At 42.1% G+C, this 22,189-nt stretch overlaps 1 protein-coding gene across 1 annotated transcript in view; it reads right to left on the bottom strand.

The window, feature by feature from the left end:
- Positions 1 to 257: 257 nt before the first annotated feature.
- The window catches only part of STOM (stomatin), a 31,121-nt gene continuing 9,189 nt past the window's right edge, over positions 258 to 22,189 (bottom strand). Inside the window, exons 2-7 of the mRNA XM_036855512.1 lie at positions 15,126 to 15,229; positions 14,116 to 14,188; positions 12,996 to 13,078; positions 9,626 to 9,829; positions 8,509 to 8,643; positions 258 to 2,325 (exon numbers count right to left, since the gene is read on the bottom strand). Of these exons, the coding sequence (XP_036711407.1) occupies positions 2,131 to 2,325; positions 8,509 to 8,643; positions 9,626 to 9,829; positions 12,996 to 13,078; positions 14,116 to 14,188; positions 15,126 to 15,229 (794 nt within the window). The 3' untranslated portion in view covers positions 258 to 2,130. The remainder of the gene's footprint in view (positions 2,326 to 8,508; positions 8,644 to 9,625; positions 9,830 to 12,995; positions 13,079 to 14,115; positions 14,189 to 15,125; positions 15,230 to 22,189) is intronic.

Here is a 22,189-nt window from a genome sequence, read left to right on the forward strand (position 1 = left end):
CCCAGCCAAGGATTCATCGATCTCAAACTCCCCAGGGAAACTGCAGGCAGGTGCACCAGAGGGAGCCAAGACATGAGAGACGGCAGATGGACCACGGCCTCTCCTCCTCCTCTGGCCCAGGAAAAGCACACAGAAGCCAAAGCGGCTAGTCCAGGACTGGAGGAACTGATGTGCCACTTCTGAAAAACGAAATCCACATACGGGAAATGCAGGCAGAAACAGACTCACCCAAAGAAAATTTCTCTCACCCAAAGAAAATTAGTAAAAGTGCACACTTTATTATGTACAGCACTGGAAAGGGAGGCCACCTGGAAAAACTCTCGTACTAACACTGTCATCCTAGAGCTCCTTCTATGCCTCCTCCTTCCCAGGCAATTTAATTCCAACCTTTTGGACTATGAATCCACAAGGCAGAAGAGCGAAGGCTGTTTGGTATCTGGAGATAGACTCAAGGAACAGAAAGCATTGAACCTCTAAGTCTGACAAGAGGTTTTCAGCCAGGAAATGTGGTTGTCTCCTGGTCCTCAGCGGTCAAGGGTGAACCACCTCACAAAAGAGAGAAAATCATTATTTAAAAATTCAAAATATAAATGCAGCTTGAGTTCCAAGCCAAAATGCTCTGTATATTGTATATCTAATGAACTCAGCCAGGCACCTGGATCCATGGTGGTTCAAGGTTTTGTAAAATAACCTTAGAAATGGGCTGTTGGGGAGGGGACTCTCGGAGGCTGGGATTTGACAGAGTGACCCAGCTAAGGACAGATATGAAGGGCAGCTTTGGGTAAGGAAGCTGCTATTCTTAAGACTTTTCTAGGTGAACTCAGAGCTTCAAAGAGGAAGTGGTACAAATGTCACCAGGCGGCTTTCCAGACCAACAGAAGAATGCCAGATTACTTGGCTTCACAGGCATTTGTGAAACGGGAAGGTGCTTCTTAATATTACAGCAGTGGTGGTTCAGGTCTGACCACTTCCTCCTTCAGCATCACCATATACGACAGAAAAAAAAAATCACCAGGGAAATAAAAAAGATCTACACCTATATAGATATGCTAAGTTTGAGAGCATCTTCCCAAGCTCCTTGGATATTGTGTGCCCGAGAGACTATGAATTCCTTCTACTACTTAATGAATGGTAACCAAGATAGCTCACAGTGTACACGAGTCGATAGCAAGCAGACAGTAAAATATAAGGGTTTTCTGAAGATATATTTTTTTAAAGTACTAGTCCCTTAAGCTATTCAAATGGGTATACAAACAATGGTTTATAGAACTTAGAGAAAATTTTATTTTAAAAAATCAAAACTATTTAGAACCTGATATATGAAAATAGGCAAAAGTGAGAAAAAAAGCACTTTTGTGACAAGTATTTAGCTGGTTTGAAAGACCACAGAGGAATCATTTACTCATAAAGGGGCTCAAAGAAGTTAAAAGAAAAAACCACCCACATTATTTTAAAAGGACCTCTATAGCAATGGATTTAGAAGTCTTTCAAGAGTTAGGGTAATCATTTTCCTTAATCTTCACCTTTTTCTCCAGCGCTAACAGGTACTGGCAAGAAAATGTCTACTCTCAAGTAAGGATTATTTTGCAACATCGGGGGTGTGGGTGGGGCGGTTTGAGTTTAGAAGGTAAACTGATGTTAGGAAAATTTCCTTAACTGAGATTCCCCGGAAGTAAGGCACATGTGGCCCAGAGAAGCTGGTTGTAGCCCGAGGTCACTGTTCTCTGCAAAACATTTGTCCAGCCAGGATGTCAGGTGGGGATGATAGTCTACCTTCCTACTTTTGGCCTGGCTGCTGATAGAGGGCACAGAATGACTCAATGAAATTCGAAAGAAGATGGATTTAACCTATCGCATAACAATCTAAAAATATGAACTTTTAAGTATTTTAGAGTGAGAGATTATCTTACATAAATCATACTCTCACGTAGTATTTACAAGCCAACAACCTTCATCTGTGGCTAGGAGCACTACACGTTCTAAGAACATCACACTCAACATATGGAAAAAGGAAGGGAGGGAGGAAAGTCAAGGTTCCTGCCCTATTCCCTCCTTATGGGTTAGAGGCTGGTTTGGTCCTCACTTCATCCTTAGGAGGGAAGAGCTCATCTCTGCATTGGCCTACATGGCTCACTGTTTTGCCCCTATGACGCCTTGCAGCATATCTATGGGCAGAGGGAAGACGATGGTCGAGTTTTTCTCAGCAGCAATGGTGGTCAGTGTCTGAAGGTACCGGAGCTGGAGGGCAGCAGGAGATTCGGTGATGACCATGGCGGCTTCTTTCAGAGCCCTGGATGCATTCATTTCTCCCTCAGCTGCAATGACCTACAGAACAGTGGCAAGGAGAAGTCAAACCAGAGAACACGGCGGGTGCTGAGCAGTTCAACCCGGGGTACGTCTAGCTCAGGTGGTACACAAAGCCTTCCTGGGAGTCGGCCAGAATAGTTCTAAGGAAATCAATTTCCAGACTCAGTTCCTGTATGTTCTTTTTCCTGTAACTGATTTGCCTGAATATGTGCCTGAGGTCAAGACATCCTCTTTTACTATTTATTGCCTTTCTCCCATTTCTAGTGCACCAAACAAGAAGACAATTCAGAATACTGTGTAGGGGCTGAGAAAGTGAATGAATGACCCCAATGACTGGATACAAAGCCTTTTGCAAGTCAGATGGATTTCCAATTCTTTGATTTCAAAGAAAGAGAAGAGGACCTTATTGTACTGCAAGCCGATGGATGGATAATTAAAAATATTTTTTGATGAAAGATCACTGTAGGATTTTTTAGCACGTAAATTCAGAGGGAGTGCTAAGAATTGTATAAAGTTACCTAAAAAAAACTTCCAATTCCATCTACTTATTTATATAAATAAAGTTTCTTACTCCTTATACCTGTAAAAATGAAAAGTAGAATTGATGCTGAATCTTGTCTTATTCTAGCAATAAGTAACAGCCATCTACAAAGACATGAATTCATTCCTCATTCATCTCATTGAGACCCTTGCTTGTAGTCAGAGAAATTTTAAAAATATTTTAACTTATATACTAAATGTGTTCCAGAAGGGTGAGAAAATAATTCATGACAAAATACATTATATTAGGAAAAGACTCTGTGGGGGAGTTGGAATGGAAATATAAGTTCAAGGAGAAAAAGAAAAAATGAAAAATTCCTAATTGCTAAAAGAACTTATTCTTTCATCATTCTATAAAACAGAGGATGAAATCATTACGTTATCAAAATTTCACTGGATACATTTAAAAGAATGATGTTAACAGTTTCATTTTAAAATGTCAATATTTAAAACATGCCAGGACTTACATGCTTGACAAGTATATACATTCAAAATGAAAAATTTTACATGTCTATTTAAAATGTGAGATGGGACGCAGAGTTTTTCTAAATTCTTTGAGGGGTTACATGAGCAAAAAGTTTGAAGATCACTGGAGTGGTGGGGAGGGCAGGGGCTTTGGAGTTTGGATGGTCTCAAGCTCAAATTGCAAACCTAACCGTTCCTAGCTGAATGTCCTCAGAAAGGTTACAGTAAGTCTCCCACAAACGAACGAGTTCCGCTCTGAGAGCACGTTCGTAAGTCCAATTTGTTCGTTAAGTCCAACAAAGTTAGCCTAGGTACCCAACTAACACAGTTGGCTATATACCGCTGCTTCTACACTTGCTTCCGGACATCCTAGATAAAGATACTGTACTACTGTACTCTATAAAGTACTGTAAGGTACACAAAAGCACAACCACTTGTAGAGGATGCACGCACACGACAATGTAACCCAGACACGTGAACTAACTTATGTGACTGGACACGCGAACGCACGTTTGCATCTTTGAAAGTTCGCAACTTGAAGGTACGTATGTAGGGGACTTACTGTATTTAACATTCTGAGCCTCAGTTTCTTATTCTTAAAATGGGATAGCACCTACCTCATGGGACCATTGTGAGGAAGACAGAGAAGGTCTATTATATGTTGAGTGTATAAACGGAGGCTAATTATGTAGGAAGGGCAAGCGACAAGTCAAGACCTAATTTTTGGATCCACTTATGCCCTAATTCCTAAAAGATTCAGAAGCCAAATCAAGGCAGTTACTTCTAATTCATAATCCTAGGAGAAGAGGTGTAAAGATACCATAATCCTCAAGACTAAAAGGGTAGTTAGGTTGTTCTCACAGGGATCTCAAAATATTAATGGTTCTTAACACTGCTGTGAATATCAGAATTAAAAGCAATGGTCTTATGACCAGTACAATTTCATTCACGTATACAGTAAACGTTGGGGGCCTCCCAGGTGTCAAGCCCTGTGAGGGGCTAGGGATAGAGGGGGAACTCCCCCGCCTCCCTCAGCTCCTGGCCAAGTAGGGGAGACAGACTGGAAGCAGGTCATTTCATTCCAGTGTGACAAATGCTGACAGAGACATGTACAAATGCCAGCACTGAGAGGAAAGCAATTTTTGCAGAAGGTGAAGTGGTGAGGTTACAGAAGAAGCTGAACATTACAGGACAAAAGCCTTGCTGTTTGGATTAAGATGAGAAAGAATATTTCAGGCAGAACACATGAAAAGGTACTGAGGTGTAAAAAAGCTGGTGTATTCCAGGACCCTGTAAGGGGATGAGCACTCTGGGGAAGAAGGGAAGGTAGGGGATGAATGAGGCAGGGTGGGAAGGTGGGAGATGAATGGGAGAAGGTGGGAAGGTGTTGGGGGGGAATGGGGCGGGGTAGGAAGGGCAGCACAAGCTCGGGTGTTCGTCTTCATCCCGGAGGCGATGGGAACCCTCATCAGATCTAGTTTGAGCAAACACTCCGACACATGTCTGAGCATCAGTAAGAGAAAAGACCGAGAGGGACAGCTTTCAGAGTGATTTGGTGCCAGTCACCGGCAGTGGGGATGGAGGAGGAAACGGACTGGGGCGCTGCTCAGGAGGGAGACTCAACAGTGTGGGGCGGACTGGGATGGGACCAGAGGGGGACAGAGGCTGAGTCCAGGTTCCTGGATTGCGGTGCATTCGGTGAGACAGGGGATACTTACTGGGAGATGGAACCCAGATTGGAGGATAAAAACCTTAATTTATCAAGGCAAACCATTATGCCCTACTAGATGTGTGAGCAGGGGCCAGTGCCAGCCGTACTGAAAGGGAAGCCGGGAACTGTCCTCCCAGGCAAACACTGGAGAGAACGCACAAGCCGACCCTGCCACGAGAATGGCAGGCTCTGATTTTCCTTCCATGTCATCTCAGATGTCCAGTTAGGTCCTTTTTTCTGTCTGGACATGGACCGACTGCAAAGATAGCTCATCTCCCACTACCAATCAATACACCATCTCTTGGCTGGGAAGCCAGACCCACCCGGCCGTCTCACATTTGGTTAATAGAAAAGCTACCCTGAGTGGGCTGCCCAAGAGGTGAACACAATACCACAGGCTGCGTCTAATACAGGCCAGGAGGGCACTGTGGGTAGGACGTTAGGAAGCAACGCAAGCTACCCGTGGGTGTGTGCGCCTTCTGCAAAAAGTGCAGTAGTCCCCTGTCAATCGGCACTTCATATTTACAGACCGTCGTGTCGAAAGCTGGCATTTTCAGGTACGTGGGCGGTCCTGCTGTCTCCTCCTGTGGCCCAGGGGGGCTGCTCTGAGGGAAGCGCCAAGACAGGTGACCTGCATTCTTGCACCCCACCCTCTCCATTATTAGATGAGTAGCCCCAGAGATAGGAGCCCGAAAGCACATGCCAGGCACTTTTCTGAGAACCGTGAAAAAGGAAATAAGGGAGAATTTGCAAGCACGGAAGACATTCCATTTCCAGTCATTAAGAGTTGGTCTGAAAACTTTAAAAAGAGGTCCCCCTAACATATCATAACACGTTCAGGAGAATCTGTCCTCTTTTGTGACCTTTCTCTCACAATTACGCCTATGAGCACTTACACGTTCATTCTCTTTGCTGTGCAGTACACCTTCGTATGAATCAACCATGTTTATTTATCCATCCAGCTAGCAATGGATATGTGGGTAGTTGCCAGTCGGGGGTAATTACAAAGTGCTGCTGGAGTACTGGAGTGAACACTCCAGCACGTGCCCTTTGGTAAACAAACACGTGCATTCCTCGCAGATACATACAGACTGACAGTTTTCCAGAGTGGTTGTTCCGATCTATATTCTCACCAACAAGACCTCCTCCCTCACCCACACTTGGATCTTTTGCTTTCTTTTTTCTTTTTTTAAGCCATTCTGGTGGATGGTTAGTGTGGCATCTGCTTGTGACTTGCATTTGCATTTCCCTGATGGCCAATTAACTTGAGGAATTTTTCTCTGAAGTCTCTTAATCTATAGACTCTTCCACCCTTTTCCTCTGCAGTTTATTTGTTGAAGAAACGGTGACCCCTATTTCCCTGAGAACTTGAGTACAGGGCCTTATGGCTGTTGTGGGGTTACTGTACCTTATGGAAGGATGAGACTCATTGTGATTCTGTGTGTTAACCGCAACCTTAAAGACAGCCTCACCCAAGTGAGAGCACAGTAATTCAGAATTCTAACCGGCTTCCTTTATCTCTTCTTATTGTTAGAAAGGGAAGTCAGGAGCTCTCTTTCCTAACTGGTGAGAATGCTGGTAGAAGAGACTTGGTCCGTCCTGGAAAGTCCCAGAGGAGGCAGCGAGGAGCAGAAGAAATTCTAATCTCCATGGTCACTAATCAACCGTGTGCTTTTCAAGGAAACACATAACTTTTCTGGGCTTTGATGTTTTCATCTAAAGAGTGAGATGGCAAATAAGTTTCATGTTTAGGGCCAATTCCAAGCAGTTGCAGGTTGTTACCTGGAGTGCTTCAGCACAGTTCTAAGGTCAAGTCAAGCTCAGGGGAAGACAGTGCTGTGGTTAATTAATGGCCTGGGAGCCGGAGGGTGGAGTGGCAGCCTCTGGGCCAGGTATTTGTCACCTTCAGAAGATAATCCCTAAGGACCCTTCAGGCTCCGATACTCTACGTATTCTATGTATGATAAATTTTATTATTCAATATGGTTTGGAAATGGGGCTTTTGGTTAATGACATATTCTAGGTAAAAGCGATTCCTAATCTTCCAAATAACTAAATTATAGTGGGGCATATTTAATATCATTAACACAAATGTAATTTAATCTTCTAAATAAAATATGATGGTTTGGAGAGAAAGTACTTGAGGGTGTTGTAGTGTCATCACAAGCATCAATGAACACATTAGGAAAATCTAAAAATCCTGGTTAGTAGAAAATTCGGGATGCAGTGTGTCAAATGAGCTACTATTCTATTTGGTGCTGGCTAAAAAATTATAGTGACCAATCTGTGGCTTACAGGGCATCCTAACAGAAGGGCAGGGTTCTGTGGTTAGCCGATTATCACCAGTTACTACTGTTTTCTAACGGCAACAAATTGGTTCGCTCCTGGTGTCCTGGGAGATCTGTCACATCCACAGCAACCACTCCTATGAAAACTATCCCTCTTCCTCCACCCATTCATAGGTAAGGGGCTGTGGGACCTTATTAGGATCTTTGAGTGAAGTTGGACTGAAAAGAATCACTCAGCTGTGAATTTGGAATCGGGGCTGGTGTGTCTCCTTTAGCGTTCAACTGGGGAGACGTGCACTTGGGAGTCAGACATTCTCCCCCTCCAGCTGTCTGCAGCGAGACGTGGCCCAGGATATGGAATGCCTGCCTCCCCTGAGGCTGCTTTCTGGTCTCTGGCTCCAGTTCTGGTGAGGCTTGACTCTACTTCCTACCCTTGGGTTTGGTGAGATATCCCTGTATCCTTATGCACTATCATCTCAATAGATCCTCTTTTCCAGGTTCACAAATATTCCCCCAGCACCTCCCATGGGGGTCACGTACCCACATAGGGTTAAGACATAGGCAGGGATAATGATTAAAAAAAAGAGGGGGGGATAAAAAGCAGACATCAAAGAAAGAGAAGTGAAAAAAAGAGAAGTGAAAAAAAGAGAAGAGGAGAGAAAGGAAGAGGAAACAGTAAGAAGGAAGAAGAACCTGGGAAAAGACAGAGAATGAAACAGAAGACAAAAATAAGGAAGGAATGAATGGTAAGCAAACTGATGAAATTGCCCGTCTGCTCTGAAGTCAGAACTGTTAATGTGTCCTTAATAGGGCACTAGGAGAATAATGTATGGGATGTGCAGTGAGAACGAGGTAGCTCTCTGTGTACAGCTATTCCCAGGAGATACTGTTAAGTGAAAAAACCAAGGTGAAGAACAGTTATGTATTGTATGATCCCACTTTTGTAAACCAAACAAGCCAGTGGACTAATAACCTAGTCAAATAAACCCCAAATGGAAATCTTCAAGTATGTACGCTAAGCTGTTAAAGAGTGCTGGCCTCTGGGGGAAATACAATTTAAAGTGATGGGGAGAGCCTTCATCTTCACTACTTCAGGATCGTTTCAATTTTTTTACAACAAACACGTTTTACTTTGTGTAATTAAAAAAGAAAACTCAACAGGAAAAACAAAAGGGCTACAAAAAAAAAAAAGGTTACCTTGGCTCGGGCCTCCCGGGATGCCTCTGCTTCGGCAGCCATGGCTCTCTGGAGCTGCACGGGGAGCTTCACGTCCTTAATTTCCACTCGTTCCACCTTTATTCCCCAGTCATCAGTGGCATCGTCCAGAGTAGTCTGTTAGGAAGAGAGAAGGCAAGCTGGAAATGTTCAGCCCCTGCCCAGTGGCCTAAGGTAGCTCTGCTCATCGGGATTTGGAGCGGGTAAGGCACTGGTGGAGGGTTGCAGAGAGATCAGTCATCCATGCAGGCAGGGAGGCTGAAGTGGGAGGCTGGGTTACTGGGGAGTGGATCCTGATTCTGTTAACTAATAAGCTAACGTGGGCTGGCCAAACTTTTCCTAAAAGGGTCAGATAGTGATGGTTTATTTTCAGTCTCTGTTGCAACTAACCCTACCCTTGCAGGTCAAAAGCAGCCATGGGTAGTACATTAATCAATGGGTGTGGCTGTATTCCAATAAAACTTCACTTATAAAAACAGGTGGCCAGCACACTCCTGAGCCAATGTGACTCTGTGTGAGCCACGTTATTTCTTTGTGCTTCAGTATCCTCCCTTTACAACGGTAGGAACGAAATCATTCTATCCTATTTCATATGGTTGCTGTGGGCGTCGAGTAAGACCAGAGGTTTCGCACACAGTGAAGTCTATACAAGTAATAACAGTTCAGATTTATAGTACTTGATCTCTTTTGAACAAGTCAGGTTTGATTCATCATCTGTTACACAAGCAAGACTGGAAAGCGCAAGAGTTGCCAAGGCAGTCACGGGACTCGCACAGAACATGGCTTTAACTACACCTGCGCTATCTTGCAGAACGGCCTCTGAACTATTATGCTAAAGAAAAAGGTTAACGCTAATTCTGGGGAAAAAAAATGCACACTGGAGGGAATTAAAAAACAACGCACACATCGGAGTGTTATTAACCCATGAGCTAATTATGTGAAAAAAATACCCTTCCATCAAGTTTGGGAAAACTTTTCTACAAAGAAAAAAAGGCCGGTGATTCCCCAACTTGACTTGATGAAAAGTTCTCAAACACCCATTGACCCTTTGCTTTATTTTCCAACTTCTGGTGAGTTGCAGCACTGGTGCACTCCTCACCTGCATGTTGTGTGCAATTTCTTCCCTGTCGGAGAGGATCTGGGAAAGGTTCTTGGTGCCCAGGACGTTCCTCAGAGTCGTTTGTGCCAAAAGACGGGTTGCTGAGTCAGCGTTGGTGATGTTCGCCACAGCCAGGGTAGCGTTCTGGACACGGTAGTAGACCACGCCGTCCACACTAATTGTCACTGAATCCTTAGTGAGGATCTACAACACAAAGGAAGCAATTTTACAACTGTCAACCACCTCTTTCTTGAATAAAACTGTAAGGAATGTTATGTGACAGAACACCTTAAAACACTAGCTGATTGTCTTTAGTAAGTGCTATTGACTAAATGTTTGTGTTCCTCCAAATCCATGTTGAAACCCAATCCCCAGTGTGTTGGTGTTTGGAGGTGGGCCTTTGGGAGGTGATTAGGTCATGAGGGTGAACCCCTCGTGAATGGGATTAGTGCCCTTAGAAAGGAGGCCCCAGAGAGATCCCTCCCCGCTTCTACCATGTGAGGACACAATGAAAAGACAGTGGAAGCAGGCCCTCATCAGACACCAAATCCGCTGGTGCCTTGATCTCACACTTCTCAGCCTCCAGAACCGTGAGCAATACACTTCTGTTGTTTATAAGCCACCTAGTCTATGGTGGTTTGTTACAGCAGCCCAAAGGGACTAAGAGAGCAAAGCTTCAGAATGTTAACTATGTCTATAAAATTTTAACAAAGTACATTCATTTATTTATTAATTCCATTCCTTCATTTGATCACTTAACAAATACTGAGACCTAGTAGCAGTTAGCAGCAGGCACTGTGCTATGTTCCAGGGATAAAGGTATGAAAAAACTTGGTTCCCACTTTCAAAGAGGTTGAGGAATCAAGGGAAGCTCTAAGGGACAAAGGATGGACAGCTTTAGGTGGCAGAGGTGATACATGAACTAAGTCTTGGAAAAGGAAGTAAATATTTTCTGAGGATAGAGTGAAAGAGTATTCAGGGCAGAGAGAATAATGTGTGAAAGGAACAGAGGTACCGGGGAGCCGAGGTTTGATGAACTGTAAGTAGCAGAGTGTTACTAGAACAAAAAGTGAACGGAACTGTTTTCGTAGGGTGAGGTCAAGGTGGAAGTATATTTACAGCACGCTACATAAAAATGCTCAACAGGACACAATGCATCACTGCTTCCTATCACATTCAAGGGCAAAGTCCTTGCCTTGGTGTAAAGCCCTTTGACATCTGCCCTCTGGCTTCATTCCTCCCCACTCCTGCACACACTCTATGCTAGATGACACGCAGGTCCCCACATGCACCATGCTCCATGCCCCAGGCCTTTCTGCAGGTGGCCCTCTGCTTGCACGTCCTCCCTTCTCTTTCCCCCACGGCTTCAGGCTGGAGCGTCCTTACTCATCATTTAAGACACAGCTCAAGTGTCCTCTTCTCTATGGAACTTCCCTGATTCACTCGGCAGAGTTAAACACTCTTTCCTTTGCCCCTTCACTGCAGTGACATGATTTATCTACATCATCACTTCTCTGTTAGACTATGAACTTCCTGAGGGCAGTCTGTCTTTGTATCTCTAGCACTGGCAGAGCGCTTGACACACAGCAGGTAGTCAGTAAACAAGAGATGAACGGGACTGAAACGTGGTCCCAGGAATACAGTGAGGGATGAAGAATGGGAGTGAGAGAGTCAGGAGACCCCAACTATAGTTTCAGCTCTGCCGGCACCTCCCTCGGTGACCTCCAGCAAGGCCTTTAGACTGACTGAGCGATTCCTCATTTGTGAGATGGGGCTAATAATGAGGCCCAAGTCTATGCAAATTTCTCTGAAGGTCAAAGAAGAAGATGTTTGGAAACAAAGCCCTTTTGAGAGTGTAAAGAGCTATGTACGTGGAAAGTAATAAAAACAATGATAATACGTAGCAGTTTAGTTCTGCAAGGCATCAAAGCAGTAATCCTTTTTTTTTAGTAACCTAAAAATACTTCTAACCTGGAAGAGAAGTGGGGGATTTGTAAATAGATACACAGTATATTACCATCTTGTGTGAAAATTAATCTTTTCCTATGATGTGATGGGAAAATGTGTATCATTTCTAAATGAGTTCTTGCCACTGTGACTCTGCCACAGCTGGAGCTTTGTAAAGTTGCAACTTCTCTATCTACTGATTATTGTAGGCAGAGTGTTTATCTCCCTTTGCAGTAAGTTCACAGGGGATCAGAAAAAGGACTGCTTGCCAAGTTCCAATCCGCTCTGTGTTTAGAAAGCAGCTGGAAGGCAGAAGCTCACAGTGACCCTGCCAGATGCCTGCCATGTTTACAGAGGAAAGTGCCAGGAGAATTCCCCGCTACCCTGAATGGGGCTCCTAACAGTCAATCTTCCACGCAGAGAATACAGCAATGCTCTCAGTCTTGTTCTTGCGGGTGAAAATGATTTCTGGTTTCACCTCGTGGGTGTGGATTACGAAGTCTGACCTCCCTAACTACTTGGCTCAGGGCCAGCAGGGAAGTGCCTGAGCTGGTTTCTGGATTTTGTGACAAGGCTCCACCACTCTGCTGAGTACCTGGCCTGTGGCCAGGAAACACTGGCAGTTTTCTTCTGTCCCTCCCGTCGTCACGTTTTTAGGCTTTCTATCTGCGACGGTTATTACAACTCCTTAGACACGAGTGCCAGGATGGCCATCACTCCGTCAAGGGCCAGGACGGAGCTGCTGTAGGATGCACTTAGCGTGGAGCTGTGGGGAAAGCACTGCACAGGGAATCCCAAGGGCTGGAATTCCTCTGTCTCACTGCAACCATCTACTTTCTGGGTTCTGCTGTGCGTTTCAACGGTGATGTGTGGAGCAATTTGAAAAAGCCTGAAATAATTACTAATATAAAACATTATATGCTTATCTAAAGTACCAAACGGGCAGTTTCTAATTCTTTGGCTTCTAACCAATTTAGTTAGAATACAGTCAAGAACCGTAAGAAGAATATTGTATCAGAAACCCAGACAGGAGAAGTGTGGTAGTAAAAATGATGACAACGGTGATAACAGTAATATTATACTTACATTAACATGACAGTACGTTTTTAATAATAGTAACGACAAGCACTTTCATAGCACTTACTACCTATCAGCCTCTGCTCTAAGCACTTTACATAGAGTATCTCATTTAGTCCTCACAAGAACCGCATAAAGTAGGTCCTGTTATTATAACCTCTATTTTATAGATGAGGAAACGGAGGCACAGAGAAGTTAAAGAACTTGCTCAAGGTCACACAGCCAGAAAATGGTGAGGGCAGCCAGCCTCTAAAGCTCTGCTCTGACCACTGTCCCCTGCTGCCTCTCAACGCCAGGACCCTTCCCCCGTGATAGCTCAGTTATTCACAGCAAAAGACAACCTTACCTCCTGAGGAGGAATATCAAATGAAATAGTTCTCATGTCCACTTTGATGAAGCTGTCAGTGCATGGCAGAATAAAAAACAAACCTGCAACAGAGACATACACGAGATTAGAGGGAGACACCAGCACCTGACCAGCTCACCGCACCATTCAGTTCTAACAGAATCAACCTGATAAACCGAAAGAAAGCAGTTCATCTCAGTGAATGAGCCAGAAGCCAGGAATGTCATCCTTGACTCCCGCTGCTTTCTTCCCACATCTAACTGTCCCCACAAGACCTGTGGATTGCATCTCCTCACTGCACTGTTACTGTCGCCCATTTGTTTTCCCTTAGACCAATGCAATCACTTCCCAAGTCATCTTTCTACTCCTGCTAGTTTCTCTCCTATGAACCAACACAAAGCCCTGAACAAGCCGTATAAGGTCCTGCACGACCTTGACCCCGCTTACCTCTTCCGCCACTCCCCTCTCCTCCCATCCTGCACTCTGGCTGGGCTGGGCCGCCTGCAGTTCCCTGAGCCTACAATGCTCTCCTCTGCATTGCTCTGCACATATTCTCTGCTGGGAACACCTCTCCCCTGCCTCACACCATCTTGACATCCTGCCAAGATGTCACCTCCAGAAAGCATCTACTAGTTGGGGTCGTCACCCTTCTCTGGGTTTCCACAGCCATCTGTGACTGTTTGACCGTAATACTTATCATGTGCGGTTGTAACTACCTATTTCCTTGTTGGTGTCCCACCTCCTGGCAGTAAGATCCTTGAGGGCAGGGACTATGTTTTCATCTCCCTTGAATTCCCAGAGCCTGGAACTCAGTGGGAGCTTAATCGAAGTTTGCCAAAAATAATGACTGAAAGCATTTATTTCAGTAGGGACTCTCACGCTCAAATTTCGATAGCTGTGGCTATTCTTGGCCTAAGATAAACTTATCAACTCAAGTAGGAAAGGGAGGGGAGAGGCAGGAAGGAAAGGGTAATTCCTGGTAGGCAGTGCTGCTATTGTTGCACAACTTCTGCTATGAGAACTCTCTTCTGAGTCAACAGAGACCCTCATAAGGGAAATCACATCAGTAAAAGGGCGAATCTCGTTCTCCAGGCAAACAGTTCAGAATCCTAGTACTGACCAGGTCCTTTGGCGCCTCCTTGTAAGATGCGACCCAGTCTAAAGATGATGGCTTTTTCATATTCTTTTATGATCTAGATTAAAAGCACAAATAATAATTTAACATGAGGAGTACAACTATTTATACGCATAGCTTTTAAAATATATATTTCTGCTCTAAACAAGTGAGATGCCTCTATTTTGTTTTCTTCTCTATAATCCAGATAATAGCTATAGGTAACATGGTTAATGTTTAATTAGCCCTGCCAAAATAACCAAGTTATTTACTTTTATTATGGATTATAAAAGCAATAGATACTCATTGTATAAAATCTGGAAAGTATAGAAGAGTATACAGAAGCAAATCCACACCCTCACTCCTCAGCTGTTAACATTATTATTCAGTTACTCATGCATTGTCAATACAGAAAAAAAAGCGCTGAAGTCCTCATAGTTTGTCTCCTGATTCTTAAATTATAATAGTAACGTAATCTGAAAATTCTTAGAGCATATTTTCTCTTTTTGGGAATATGAAAATGATAGTCATTTATCACAGTATTAATAACTTTATAGACATTATTAACGTTATTAATGTATTACTAACACGTGCCAGGTGTTGTGATAAGTACGTAATTCATTTAATCCTCACAACAGCCCTATAAGGCAGGTGTTGCTATTTCCTCACATTTTACACCGCAAAGGTCACACAGTAAATAATGGCACCAGCAGTCACACCTCAGCATCCTGACTCTGGAGGACTTGTTCTCACAGGACCATCCCACATCCCTGACTCCAGAAAATTTTAGATGGTGATCCCTACTTTAATCGTCAGGAGGGACTGACTGGGCAGTGGCTGAAAAGAAGTCTTAAGATTCCATTATAATTGGTGACTAGAGTTAAGAATTATAGGCCAGTATGGTCTCTCTCTGTCTCTCTTACACACACACACACACACACACAAACACACACACACAGTGGGTTTAGGTACTTAGGAGTTGACCCCTTTCCAGATGTTGATGAAATATTCTTTACCTTTATGCACATCCATACTGACAACGGGAAAGTTAAAACTGTGAACAAGAATGATATAGCCACCAAAATCCATCCACAAGGTCCCAGGCCTGCACTGGGGCTATCTGTGAAAACCAAAAACACACAGCTCTTATCACTGTTCTTAGCATGGTTCCTCCATCATCTTCATCCTTGCTATTCACTGAACACCAGCTGTTTACATGTATTTTCCCATCGAATCCTCATAAAGACCTTGAAGTGCAGGTGCTACTTTCCCTAATTTTTATTATGCAGTGAAGTGATAAAAGTAAGACCCAATCCCAACTACCAAGAAGGTTAAAGTTTAGCGGGCAAGATAGACAAACAGATCATTATAATACTAAGTGCAGATATAGTGTCCGTTCAGCATATCTTGAAAACACAGAATAGGGGTAACTCACACCACACCGTTGGGATGGAGGTGAAAGTAGGGTGGGGTGGGGTGGGTAGACAATGGTGATGGTTGTCAGAGGGGCTTCTTGCAGGATGTAATGGTTAAGGAAAATACCAATGAAAAGGGGAAGGAGGGCAAAGTGAATTTAAGCCGAGGGTACAGCACAATTAAAGGTGAAAATCATATGATACACGCATATAAGCTCATTTAGGTCCTCTTTTTAAAAAGGACACCTGTAAAATATCTCACTGGGTATATGCACAATGTATCATCCATATTGGTTCTGATTTCTTACTATTATGAACAATGCTATAATGAACATCTTTGTACATAGTTTCCCTCTCACATTTCTAATAGTTTCCCTTTTCTGTAACATGAAATAGTTTGTTTCCTTCTTTTTTTTTTGGCTGCACCATGAGGCTTGTGGGATCTTAGTGCCCAGGCCAGGGACTGAACCTGCGCCCTTGGCAGTGAAAGCGCAGAGTCCTAACCACTGAACCGCCAGGGAATTCCCTGAAATAGCTTTTGTCTGATCACAAAGATAATACATGCCCCACTGCAAAAAAATTTAGAAAAGTGTAAGAAGGGAAAAATCATTCAATTCAGAGATGATAAATATTCTTCCAAACCCTTTCTATGTGCATGCACATTTTTCGAAGTAAATAAATAAAATTTGTCACCTATGTTTCTCCCCTCTAGATATTGTTCTTTCACCTTCTTTTTTAGCCTGTCGCTATGCATTTGTGCTTTTTCTGTTTTAGTTTTAATTTTTTATCAGTTAAACTTGCATAAAGCTAAAAAAGTCAAATAGTTCCACGGGTACAAGAATGCGGTCCCCTGCTCACCTCTTCCAATTTCTTCTACTCAAGGCAACCGCTATTTCGGCTGAGTATTGTGGTATTTAACCCCCGTTTCTAAATAATACACTGGTTTGGTTATTTGTTGTTTTTTCAGTTTTGAATTTTATCTATTGACTTTCTACCCCTCCCCCCCACATAAATATACCCATCCTTTGAATTGCATAATTTTGGTTAGATCAATATCCAATTTTATATTTCATGAATATGCAAATGCCATTCAGAGCTAAGCCATGTACTGAAGCATAATTCGTTTTCTTTTCCTGTACAACTTTTTTTTTTTTTCGGGAGTCAATGTCTGTTTTTTCCCCTTTGCTTAGTTTTCAATGTACTTATTGATTCAACCCCAAACCTTTCATCAATTGCCTACACCTCCTTTCAGCAGGCTCAGGTATTCTACCAATTTCACCTTCCAAAGAAGAGTCTTGGAGCCGTGTCTGGACCTATTCATGTTCCTGCTGCAGCAACCATCCCTCTGATCGCCTTTCACCGTCATCCTGGGAAATTCCCTTCCCTTCCTAAGTTGTGCTTCCCCCTCTCTGTGTCTGATGTCTTCCTCGTTTTTAGTTTGTTTTTCCTTTCTGTGGGGGACAGAGGGACTGAATAGGCCTAGGGATAGATCGCTTTTCTTATCAACCACAGAAGGCGTCTGCTGTCTTTCCAGGAGCTGTTTTAATAATGGGAGGGAGGGAGGTGGTCAGAGGGGAAGAGGTAGGCCAGGCGTGGGTTACTACTCAGATCAGAAGGAGGGGCGAAGACAGCAGCGAGATGGGGCTTTGAATAAATAGGAGGCCAAGAAAGCAGCAGAGTGACGGCTGGGAGCATGAAGAAAAGACACACGTGGGTATCCAGGTCAACTGCTCTAAAACATAAGATGAAAAACCAGAAATACACATGAGTACTTTGGTTATACACGACTTTGTAGTTTTCCGATCCTGTGTCATAGTGTCAGGTTAACATCCTAACGCGTACTTAAGTAAAAGTGAACTAAGTTAATCCTGGAGGCTTCTAAGTTATCATTTTGAGGGGTACGGATATGTTCAGTGAGAGAATATTCCAAGCAAGGCCACTTCTCCATAGGTGGAGAAGCCCTATCAGGTGCTGTCATAACGGATGTGAATCGCAGCAGCCTTTTTAGACAGTTTGTTATACTTCATGCACTGTAATAAATCACTTTAGACACGTATCTCATTTACTCCTTACAAAGCCCTGTGAAGTTAGGTGTTTTTAATTCCACTGTACAAATGAAGTAACTGAAGCAACATCTTTCCCAAGGTCACAAAATGGAGGACTTGGGATTCAAACATAGGTCATCTCACTCCAAAGCCCATGTTCTAAATCAATTCACTCTTTGACCCTTTGCCTCTGAATTTAAAAAAAAAAAAAAAATCCTTATTAAAGAAGTTGTTGTGTTTGGAGCACTTCCTCAAAACAGAATCCAAGCTGGGAAAGCATGGTAGGAGTTCCAAGAATGAAATCTGATATTCTTACAGAGGAAGCCCCCTTAATTCCAGCTGTGCCTATTTATAGCAAGAGACAGTCTCAAGGCTCATTGCCAGGCTCAGGTCTAGGTTTCCAAAATGAAAGGAATTCCAAACAAGGAAGAGATGGGCCACAAATACTTATCTGACAGCATTTGGTGCTTTCTAAAATACTGCCCCAAGTCTCCCATATTCCAGGCAAAGCTCTGTGTCCTGAACAGTATAGATGATAAACTCCCTGAGGGCAGGGATGTTTCTTTTTTATTTTTATATTCTCAATGTCTAGCACAGTATCTTGCAGAGAGTGGATATAAAATACTTAGCCAGCTTTCCAACTAGATATGTAATTCCTTGTGCATTTATATCCCTTATTAGACGAATTTCCTGAGAATAGGGAATGTTTAAGTTTCAACTTTCTGTGACTAATTAGTTGTGCGATCTTTACCTCTCTGAACCTTTGTGTCTTTACTTGAAATAATCAGATTGGCCTTGCAGGATTGAGGCAGTGCTCAGTAAACACAGATGACAGTTTTCTGTCATTCTCCTATTTCACTCAAGTGTTCAATTTCCATGATGAAAAATGGGAAAATAGGTGGCTTTTACCCTTCTTGATAAAAGCCTCTGAAACTACTTAATTTTTCCCTCACTTCATGCCTCCCTCCTGCCAGGCTAGGCCTGGACATTCAAAGACCTTCAAGAAGGTGATTAATGAATCAAATTATTAAGTTATTGAATTATTATCTATATAAGGACAAATCGGAAAGTACAGCCCAGGTTTTTTGTGCTCAATTTCCATTATGTTCTTGAAAACCCCAGATGAGTATATGGGATTTGACTGCAAATCAAGAGGAAGAAGAAATTAAGCGGATTTTCTGAAAACTGGGCTTGGTCTTTCACTTTTCAAACGCTCAGCTAGAAATAATCCGAGCATACACACTGGAGAAATGGCGCTATTTCATAATATTCTAGTGCCTTTAAAATGAAACTATCCCATTCTCAACCCTTGAAACTCTTCCCCACCTGGTTATAGCTTAAAAAGGTGCATAAATCACATTCCTCAGAGAGGTGAGGCTTAGACTCCACCAGGCTGTAAACAAACCCTTAGTCATTTACGGTCACTACAGCCCAAAGGGGAAAAGAAATTCTCAGTTACCCCCCCAAATTTTATGAAATTCATTTCCTTCAAGATTCCCACTCATTACCCTGAGGACTGAATCCTCCCTCCTACCTTTATGAGGTAAAAGACAAATAATGAACAATAGGTATTTCTGAGACATTTTGGTTGATATACTTGTTGATATTTGCTGGGTAGGAACAATCTTAAAGATTAGGGATCCCATGATACTTGGTTGTAAATACTACTTTGCCATGGTTTAGAGTATTTTTTTTTCTTTTACTACCAAACTCTTTCCTGAAAACTGTGGTAGAATAAAATTTTAACCAAAGCACGGTATTGAAAATGGATATAAGCCCATTCATTAACATTTTTTAATTGAGCATTCAAATTGGGCTTACCTCCAGGAAACTAAATTTTTAAAAATATTACTTTTTTTTCTTATTTTAAAAGCAAAATACTGTCACTATAACATTTAAAATTATAGTTTAGAATAGAGGAAGAAAAATGATCTATATTTTTATATCTCTGGATGGTGATTATTTTCTGCCTTGCTATTGGACACACAATATATATGTGTTCTTTGAATTTTTTCTAGCCTCCTTTTTTTCAAAAATGAAATAATAATTTTAAATCTGTTTCCCCCCCTATATTGTGGACATCTTTTCATGTCAGGAAATACTCTTTATTATTAAAGGTTGAATAATATTCTATCGTTCCATATGATGAACATTTAGGTTGTGTCCAGTTTTCTCAATTAGAAACTCTGTTGCTTTGAATATACTTTTAGCAAAGTTTCCATACATCCTTATTGTGTAAACTAATTTTGCTGAAAAGATGAAATTACACAATTCTTAAATTTCTCTCATTCTGGAGGTACATTTTATTAACACTAATAATAACCATTTATTAAATGCCTATCACATGTCAGCCACAAGCTTACTCCTTATATACATTATTTCTCATGTTTACAAAAATCTGTAAAGTAGATGTAAAATATTCCTTCCAGAGTCCCAAAGTACTAAAGCAAGAGAATTTCTGGGAAGAGACAAAAGAAAACAAAACAAAACCATGAAACAAATGGAAAAAACAAAAAACAAAACCAAGTTGTACAGTAATTTTTGTTGGGTTGGCTTCCAGACAAGCAGTAAAATATTCTTTTCAAGATTATAACAGGCATAATTTCAGAGTACTGCATGTTGTTAATGATCCCATATCAGCCGATTTCCTTTAAGGTTGATTGAATTTGGCACTACTAGAAATCATGTGAAATAATAAATTCCATTTACCATTGGGACTCTATTCTAAAGTTCAAAAGATACAGGATTTCTTCTTCAAGCAAAGGCCAGAAACATACCTTCACGCAGTATGTGAAAATCTGGCTGAGTCATACACATTACTACACACAGAAGGAAAAGGTAAGCCAAAGAATTATTGAAATACCAACATTTAAAGCACAATCTTTTCCTTCCTCTTTCCCGGTATACAGGTGAAATGCTTCATGTTGTAAATTGCCAAAAACGGTGTTGTTTGGGTGGGGAAAGATAGCATGGCTAGGAATTTAGTCTCAAAAACACGTTATCTGGTTCTAACAGCAAGTTTTAAGGGGCAATAGTAGGTCGAAACGAAAGGTCTTGACATTTTTTGAGTTTTTCTTAAAAGCATATATATTCAGCATACAAGTGTTCTTTTTGGCCACAACTACTCCTCATTGGAGATTCCATGTCAAGGTGTGGTAAAATTTTCCTGTAAAGGGCCACAGAATAAACACTTAAGGCTTTACAGGCCAGAAAGTCGGTCTCAACCACTGAATACTCTGCAAAAGCAGCCACAGACTATACATATATGAATGAACACAGCTGTGTTCCAGGAAAACGTAATTTATGAACACTAAAATCTGAGTTCCATATAAGTTTCAAATCTTCCTCTTTTTTAAAAAAATGTATAAATATAATAAAAACTATTCTTAGCTTGTGCGGCATACAAAGCAAGCAGTAGGCCAGATTTGGTCCACAGGCCATACGACTCATTCCAGTTCTATGTCATATAGTCATCTATTTGAGGAGAAGGACATTGTGAGTTAAAGAAGACATCTGATCTTTCTTCTGGCATTTCAAGTAAGGGTACAGTTCCCGGATTCCTAGTTTCTCTTCCCTTTAATTGTTTTGAAACAAGGTCTTTAAAAGACCTGATAAATAAGAATTCAAGGCGGAAAGAGGCAAAACGGCAGATAAAATATTTTATTTGAATATAAGTATGTCTTCAATTAATTAAAATTTTACTATAACTGAGTTTTTCAAATGACTGGGATTTTAGGAGAAAGACAGAGAAGGGAAGGAAACAATAGAAGAAAAGGCAAATAAGAGAAATGGAGAAAAGGAGTTAAGAGAAGAGAGAAAACAAAAGTGAAGGCAGCATCCTATAGAGAGAAAGATTCAAACAGGTAGAGGGGAGAAAAGCAGAGTTTAGCACATAGTAGGGCGTCAATAAACAGATGTTGAAAAAATGATGCTGTTTATTTGGCGACCGCAACTTGCAGTTCATTGGGCAGAGGCTTTGAAAGCAAACAAGCACACACTATAACCCATCTTTCAAAAGACTATTTTAATTAGGCATGGTTTATAGTTCTTCAAATGCCCTTATCCTTAAACCTCTAGGGAAGAAATTATGCTCTGGACTGGAGTGACTACAGGCCAGATGGTATCAAGTTAAGAACCATGACTGGAGACCATAACTTTTCCTCCCTATTATAAACCTGTAGATACAAGACTAAAAGAACTAGTACTGATGAAGCATTATGTGACTTGAATTACAAAACTCAAAATGTGTTTATCATGAGATAGTAAGGAGAGGAAATGGATTAGTCCTTTTGAGAAAGATTTTCAATGAAAGTTGAAATAAAGGGAATGCTGTGCTTAGCTCAAGAAGAATCAGGAGGGCTTCCCTGGTGGCACAGTGGTTAAGAATCCACCTGCCAATGCAGGGGACATGGGTTCGAGCCCTGGTCTGGGAAGATCCCACATGCTGCGGAGCAACTAAGCCCGCAAGCCACAACTGCTGAGCCAGCGTGCCACAACTACTGAAGCCCACGCGCCTAGGGCCTGTGCTCTGCAACAAGAGAAACCACCACAATGAGAAGCCTGTGCACCGCAACAAAGAGCGGCCCCTGCTCGCCACAACTAGAGAAAGCCCACGTGCAG

Source organism: Balaenoptera musculus, chromosome 6, assembly GCF_009873245.2.
Source record: "Balaenoptera musculus isolate JJ_BM4_2016_0621 chromosome 6, mBalMus1.pri.v3, whole genome shotgun sequence".
In the NCBI taxonomy this organism is placed as follows: domain Eukaryota; kingdom Metazoa; phylum Chordata; class Mammalia; order Artiodactyla; family Balaenopteridae; genus Balaenoptera; species Balaenoptera musculus.